Below are 8,350 nucleotides of genomic sequence, written 5' to 3' on the forward strand. Positions count from 1 at the left end.
ACCCTTCATTTCAAATATCAAAATCTCCAAATACATTTATAGAGGGTTTAATAAATTAAATGATTAAACATTTAGTATAACCAAACTGAAGCTTTTGGGGGTGCTTTTTCATGTTATCACTTTAACGTTGAAGTAATTATTCTTCTTTTAGGTATTTACTATATTTAAACAATCTTTCAGAATAAATGTAACATGCATTGTCTACATTTTTAATAAACTGTATAGATATTAATATAATTGTAGAATGATTAACATTGCTGGCAGAATCTATTAATAAGAATAAATTTATGTTAAAAAACTAGAAAATTTGAGGTGTTTAAATGTATGACTTAGATTATAGTATCATATAAATTTGGCTACTTGTCTGGTTACTTACAGATAATGAAACCATTTGTGAAGTGATGAATAAAATACAGCTCAGAGTAAATGCATTTCTGTAGTAAATATGTACAGCTTTCTTTGAGAAAAATTAAAGAAAAAGAAACTGATAACAATCATACTTCCTGAGTTTCTGACAGAAGTTTAAGTCCTCCTTTGTTTTGATGTGTGGATTCCAAAGCATCCTTAGTGCTTTTGGAGTGGAGATTCTAAAGGGAGGAAGCGTCTGAAGTACCCAGAGGGCTGCTCTGAGAGTGAGAATAATGCAAAGGTTTATTACATACAGGCTGTTCCCCATTTCTGTTCCAATGCAGGTTGTGATTCAGTCTTTATACAGTTCGCTTACACATCCTTCAAACAACACTGAAAAACTGGAGCTTCAAATTGTGTCTTCTGTTTGTGACACTCACTGGGAAGGTGTGTGAGTGGAAACGTGTGTGTGTGTGTGTGTGTGTGTGTGTGTGTGTGTGTGTGTGTGTGTGTGTGTGTGTGATGCTGGACTGCTTGCTGAAAGCGACCTTTAAGATTTCAAATTGGGGAATTTAAATAGAAGACCTGGAAGTAAATATCAAATATATGTATTCATGCATATATATGAATGATTTCCCAAAGTTGCATTTAAATTACTTCGGTTCTAGTTGCTAGCTTTGTTCTGTCTCATTATGTTGATGAGTCCTTATTTTCTCCAGACATTTTCCTAGGTGCTGTGTAAAACTGATTTGGATCAGACTCCGGAACAGTGGTGACTCCATCAAGACATAATTCCCTTATAAGTCCCATCGGGCTCTCACACTGGGGAGACTGAAATTACACATTAAAAAATGGGGATCAGGAATCCCCTTTTTTCAGGTTTGCTCCCTTTAGCTCAAAGTCCTATCAAACCAGGATGGAGCTAAACAGACATTTTCTAAATATTTTAATATATTGGTGATTCCCAATTTTTTTTTAACATATAAGACATTCAAGAAGCATGAACTTCCAGAGCCTCAATCCCATTCCTACTTATTAACAGTTTCTTGTATGCCCTTTGTGTATTATTTATTGATTTGGGTGCATGGTCTTAGCTGAGACACGTGGCTTCTTCTGCTGTGGTAGCTGGGCTTCTCTACTTGAGTCACGTGTGGTCAGTAGTTGTGGGCATACAGCCTTCGTTTCTGGGCGGCATGTGAGATCTTGGCTCCTCAACCAGCTGTTGAACCCATGTTCCCTGCATTGGAAGGCAGATTCTTAACCACTGGGCCACCAGGGAAGTCCACTTCTTATGTGCTTTGGTACTATTATGTTTACCTAAACATCTTTTTCAAAAGTTCTTACCCAACAGGATGATACAAATATCTATGTGGTCTAATGATATAATGGTAAAGCCAACATTTGTAAGCCAGCTTAAAAAAGCATTACTAGTGTTTGTTCAAGATTGAAAAATATAGAAATAACTTAAATGCATAAAGTCAGGATGATGTGTAAACACATTTCACTTGTTTTTTCACTCGGTGTATGTTGGTTGTTTTTGCTATCCACCTCTAAACAGTGCCACCTGACTTTGCTAGAAAAAATGCCTCAGTGTCTGTCCAGATAAAGGACAGTGTCCTGGTACCTGGGAGACTGCTGGAGAATAATTTGTTTTATGTCTTACATTAAGCATCGTTTTTATCCAGGCATAATCTAGTAAATGTAAATAGAATTCAAAAAATTACTCAACATATTATACTAACAAGGCAAAAACTAGTGTTAACTCTAGTATGCTGAGAGTTATGGTAACACGAGTTCCTTTTTTGGTAAAGTAGTAAATATTTTAGTGAAGACTCCAAAGGTGAATCACAAAGGTTGGAAGTAAGAACAGTGGGAGATTAAGGAGTGGAGGCACTCCTTAAACCATTGGTCAGCACTATATATCTGTCTTTTCTAGGAGCTTTTCTGATGGCCAGAGAGAGTTCAGTGTGAAATAATGATTTTGTATATTATAGGAAATTGAGTCAAATTTAGAAATTCAGTGATGATTACCTGAATATTCTCTGTAGGATATGATCTGGTTGAAATATACACAATTTCTTTGGATTCTCTAGCTATTTTATCTTTAGTCAACAAGTGATGAATGCCTTTCACTCATCAGCCTTTGGTTCATGATCACTGTGACCATTTTTAGTTATTTGTGAGTGTGGTTTATAGATACAGTCTGTCTCACTGAAGGGATACATGCTTCAGTCATTTATAAACCGCTCAATTTGGAAATAGAATCCCTAGGAAAGTCAAAGGTTAGAAGCACCAGAAGATGTTTGTATTCTGTATAGTCTACTAATATGATGTGTGTCATAGTTCAGTGTTGGCTTTTTATTATTAATCAGTCTTTCAGCTGAGAACTCTCATAAGCCTGGGAGCACCTAAGATAAAGGATGATAGGTACCTTGATCCCTTCACATAAAACAACCTCCTGAAAGTTGATGCCCATGACTTAAGCCTTGTTATATAGGCAACATTTTAGAGCCATAAATGTTCAGGTAATTATGTGGTTTAATCAGTGGGCTATTATTTCTGTTAGTGGATTAAATGAGACACTAGCCAACTGAATAAACCATCAATTTTTTTAAAATATGTTTTTGAAGATTCTTTATAAATAGAAAAATTCTCAATACCCTGTCTTTAATTTTTATTCTCAGGTTGGTGAGACCAGATGCAAAAAGGTTTGTACGTCCAAGTCTGATCTGAGATCAAACGACTTCAGCATCGTGGGAAGCTTGCCGAGAGATTTTGAATTGTCCAATTATGACTGCTATGGAAAACCCATTGAGGTCAACAACGGACTTGGGAAGTCTCAGGCCAAGAACAACAAGAAGCCGCCTCCGGCCAAACCCGTTATTCCAACAGCAGCAAAGAGAATCGACCTTTACGCGAGAGCCTTGTTTCCTTTCTGCTTCTTATTCTTCAACGTTATCTACTGGTCTATATATTTATGATAAACCCTTTCCATCCATATGAAGTAAAATCCCATTGCATTGTGACCAACCTCGTTCATAAATGCCAATCTGTGAACAATCTTTGCATTTTCATAGCAGTGTATTGCATTTTGGATGCCATGGGATTGTAACACAAATATGGCACCTTCATGTGGAATGGCAGCATGATTGTGTTACGTCTGTGCTCTAATCATGATGTACTTAGGTAAAGCAAACATAATTGCTTTAGGAATAAACGAAGGTTAAGCATACTACATAAAATAAAATCCAAACATTTCTCTCCAGTTAGTGTAAATTGCAAACACTTCTGATAATTCTGATAACAAAATGGTATGCACGCTGAACCCTGTTAAGATCAGCATTCCAGTGTATGTAGCATTTCAAATCTTCCTTGTAACTTTCAGAGAAAGCCATCTTATTCTTGTATAATTTTAGAGGGTATTATTACAGATAAAGCAAAATTATATTACATATGGTATAACTTTATAAGTAGAACTATATCAGCTATAATTATGTGGGGGCTGTGGAGAAATAAAGTTCAAAAAGATTCCTAATTTGTAATGTCAGCTAATTTTAAAGTGTGCCCGTGTTGGCAATACCAGACAATAAAATCCAGTAAGCATTTTTGAAACAAAGGGAAATCTAGATTTACCTACATTCGTGCTGAATTCTGGTTTCTGATAAGAAAGTAGATATATTGATTAAATATTTCTGATAAAAGAAATTCTATTTAGTCCACTTTAAAACCTAAATATATTTTCATGGATTTTATTTTGTTGATACAGAGTATACGGAATCATTGTGCCTTAAAAAGAGTCATAAATATTTTAAATTGGAATATAGTAATGAATATTGTGATTTCATACCATTTTTAAGAAACCAAGAAGAAAATACCTTATTACTAGAAGTAACTTGAGTTAGGAAGGAAAATCCATTATCATTAAATTAAAATCATTAAAAGATTTTAGCTTCTTTATTTTATTAAAATGCTAGCATATTTTAAAGTAAAATTAATTTTTTTCATTTCCTTTTTTCTTATTGAATAATGTTTGACTTGTTACAAAACATTTAACAATTAAGTAAATGATTACTTCATTAGGCCTCACCTCTAGTTGCATTTTCTTTCTTGCTGAAAGTCTGGACTACTTAAATTATACTTGCTTTGATCTTGTTCCAACTTGAAAATAAGTACTTTCTGGTCTATAAGACTTGAATTTCCTAGTAATATCAGAGCCAAAGTACCTTTTTATTTCTCCATAGCTGATACTAGGACTATCAGTAATCCACGTAACATAAACATGAGGCCAAATAAGTATATTTACATTATGTGGAGTATTTCGTAGCAGCTGAGATCTTGGATGGTTAATTCAATAATAAAGTGTGTTTACATACAGTTTATGCAAACTGCAATCTATAATTCAAGGCTATTTTATTGAAGACTTTAATTTGTAAAAGAGCCACTGATTACTAAATCTTTACAAAATGAGATGTATCTAATCCTCTGTGGTCTTTCAGCACCCTCTAGTTGCAAAAGCTTAGCCATCTGAATCATTTTAAAATCACCACAAGTCACCCTATTGGTAGACTTAACATCCTGCTAGGACCCAGGGCAGTAGTATCTTAATGGTACTGTGATAGGAAAAACGTGTCTTGAAAAAGACTTAGACCATTTAAATTTGTATTAATAATAATTATACTTCCTTATAGTCTCTTTTCTTTATCCTTGCAAATTTCATTCATATTAGGGAGTTTGATTTCCATGCAGTTTTAAGTGGGATATGTACCCAATGGAAAATAGGTCTCATTTTGTAAGAATTTATTTCTTGAAAATAATGTGAATGAATTTCTTTCTGTAATATAACATTGCAGCCTCCTAAGATCCGTTTTACTACCCAAATATATATAAATAGCTATCCCAGGATTAAGTGTGTATATATAACTACAAATGGAACATTGTGCAATGATCATAATGCAGTACAATCAGCGTCCACTAACAGTTGCTTTCTATTGTTATGTTGAGAATTTAGCCAATTAACCCAGGGTAGTTCTGATCTGTGTACTTTAAGTATTATGTCTTTCTAGGAAACTTGCAGTATTTACCTGGATATCAGTGTTGCAAATTCGATCTTTCCAAAATAAAAATGATCTCCTCCTTACAAATCAGTGGCTTCTCTTATTTTCTGTTTCTGATAAAAAAAAAAAATCTCACTATTCCAGTCCTCTGAGGTCCATCCACCTTCCTTTCTCACATGGTACCCGCTGTCAAGTTCCAACCTCTAAACTTCTCTCCCTTACGCTGACCACCTGGTCTCCATTTCTGCAAACACCACCCAATTTGTTTCCCTTTTATGTTCATCAGACTGTTACCGCAGTCTGAAGGCTCCCTCCTTCATAACTCTGTTTTTGAATTTACTTTATGATGTTTATTTTTTAATTGCATAAGTAATACATAGATATCTTGTTGCATTAGAAAAACAGATGCATTTAAAGTAAGCACTTAATGCTGGTGTTATCACCTTTTTTCTACAAACTCTCCTCTCTTCCCAGAGGTCATCACTGTCTTTTGAGAATCTAGACCTGACTCTGCGCATCTACAACTTCTATCTACTTTTTAAATATAAAGGACAATTTAACATAAATGGAATTTTACCATAGGTACAGTTTTTCAGTTTATTAATTTTTCATCTATTGGAGATCTTTCCATTTGGGGTCATATCAGATGTATCTACATCTGTATTTGGTCTCCTGTTATTCTTTAGTGTGAATGTACCTGAATTTAGCTACTTTTTAAACACAAATTTTTATTGTTTTTGCTTCCTTTTTAAAAAAATATTATTTTTCAAAAGAAATATTTATTTATTTGGCTGCACCAAATCTAGTGGCAAAAGGCATCTTTAGTTGCAGCAACTGTGATCTAGTTCCCCGACCAGGGATCAGTCATTTACCTGGGACCCCTGCTTTGGGAATGTAGACTATTAGCCACTGAACCATCAGGGAAGTTGTTTATCCTTTCTAATGCAAAATAGCATTGCACTAAATGTTTTTGCTCACATATGCATGTATTTCCACAAGATAGATATCAGAAGAGGAGTTACTGAGTTGAAAAATATCTATGTTTTAAATTCTGGTGTGTGTGCTCAGTTGTGACCAACTCATGGCCCCATGGACTGTATAATAGCCTGCCAGGCTCTCCTGCCCCTGGAAGATTCCAGGCCAGAATACTGGAGTGGGGTGCCATTTCTTACTCCAACCCGCATTTCTTGCCTCTCCTATATTGGCAGATAGATTCTTTACCACTAGTGCCACTTGGAAAGCCCATTAAATTCTGGTAAAATTCTACTAAAAGTCCTTCCAAAACTCCTCTAAAGTAGATTGTCAGTATGCTGTGTGCAAACATTCACAGCCTAGCCATCTCTTAACCTGTTGTATGCTGTGGACATCCTACTTTTCTTTTTTAAACACTTCTTTGACATTGTTTCAAATGTTCAAAAAACATGCAAAAATATTACAAAGAATACCTGTGCACCATTCATCCAGGTGCCCAAAGGTTAGTGTTTCATCACATTTGCTTTATTTTCTTTCTCCCAATTTGTGTGTGCTAAAGAGACACTTTTTTTTCTGAAACATTTAAAACAAAGTTGCAGATATGATGATGTCCCTTTACACTTACACCCTTCAATGTGTGTTTCCTAAACAAGGAACTCCTTTCATAATCACAGTAGTACTAAGCACCCGGTGGAGAAGGAAATGTCAACCCACTCCAGTACTCTTGCCTGGAGAATCCCATGAACGGAGGAGCCTGGCTGGCCATGGTCAGTGGGATTGCAGAGAGTCGGACACAACTGAGCAACTTCACTTCACTCACTTCATACTTTATCACTGGAGAAGGAAATGGCAGCCCACTCCAGTATTTTCACCTGGAGAATCCCATGGACAGAGGAGCCTGGCTGGCCAATGGTCCATGGGGTCGCAGAGAGTTGGACACAACTAAAGTGACTAATCATGCACGCAGTAGGTACCCAGATCAAGAAATTGACATTGATGAATTAGTATAATCTAGTGACTTTATTCAAATTTGCCCATTGTCCCACCTTTTTTCTTTTCTTTTTTTTTTTTTTTATCAGGATGCAATCCAATATCACATTCTCTACTTGCTTGCCATGATGCTAATTTCTTTAAAATAAAGGTGAAAGCAGGTTTCACTGGTGGCTCAGCAGTAAAGAATCTGCCTGCTAATTCTGGAGACATGGGTTCAGTGGGTTCAACAGGGGTTCTGGGAAGATTCTACATGCCACAGAGCAGCTAAGCCTGTGGGCCATAACTATTAAACCTATGCTCCAGAACCTGGGAGCCTCAACTACTGAGCCCATGTGCAGCAACTGCTGAAGCCCACATGCCCTAGAGCCTGTACTCTGCAACGAGAGGCCACGACAATGAGGAGCCCACACACCCCAACTACAAAATAGTTCCTGCTCACCACAACTAGAGAAAAGCTGGCACAGCAACGAAGAACCAGGACAGCCATGAAAAAAAAAAAGGCAGGAAAGTCAATTCCAGAAAGCAAATCCTCACTGGAATTTAGAACAAGGAAAAGTTAGAGGTTACACCACCCCCCGCCCCCACACACAAAGCTGAGATCATGGCATTCTGCTCAGGCATCTTTAGAGTTTTGTGCTGCCCAATGAACTAAGTAAAAAATCCACTCTCTGACATATAAAATTCAGATTTGTTAAATGTTTAACTTATTTTGTAGCCATTTCATACTGCTCACATCTTAAATGCCAACCAAACCGAAGCTGACCTTTATGTTTCACACTTAGCATTGACAGGAATACTAAGTTCAGCCAGGTTCCTTTCCTTTCAGGTTAGTGGTTAATTTTACGTCTCATTATTTCTCTTAAGTGGGTCATTCTTGGACGGTGTGTCTTCAAATACTTATTTTAACTGAAATGTTTTTATTCAGCATTAAGCATTTTTCAGTTATGTGGTTTCCTCTCTATTAAATAATGAAATTAAAATAT

General features: G+C 36.1%; 1 protein-coding gene across 1 annotated transcript in view; it reads left to right on the plus strand.

Moving 5' to 3' along the window:
• Positions 1–3,329, plus strand: part of GLRB (glycine receptor beta) — a 90,267-nt gene extending 86,938 nt beyond the window's left edge. Inside the window, exon 9 of the mRNA XM_065904532.1 lies at positions 3,033–3,329. Coding sequence (XP_065760604.1) covers positions 3,033–3,329 — 297 coding nt within the window. The remainder of the gene's footprint in view (positions 1–3,032) is intronic.
• Positions 3,330–8,350: the final 5,021 nt, after the last annotated feature.

The sequence above is a fragment of the Muntiacus reevesi genome, chromosome 13 (genome assembly GCF_963930625.1).
Source record: "Muntiacus reevesi chromosome 13, mMunRee1.1, whole genome shotgun sequence".
Classification (NCBI taxonomy): Eukaryota; Metazoa; Chordata; class Mammalia; order Artiodactyla; family Cervidae; genus Muntiacus; species Muntiacus reevesi.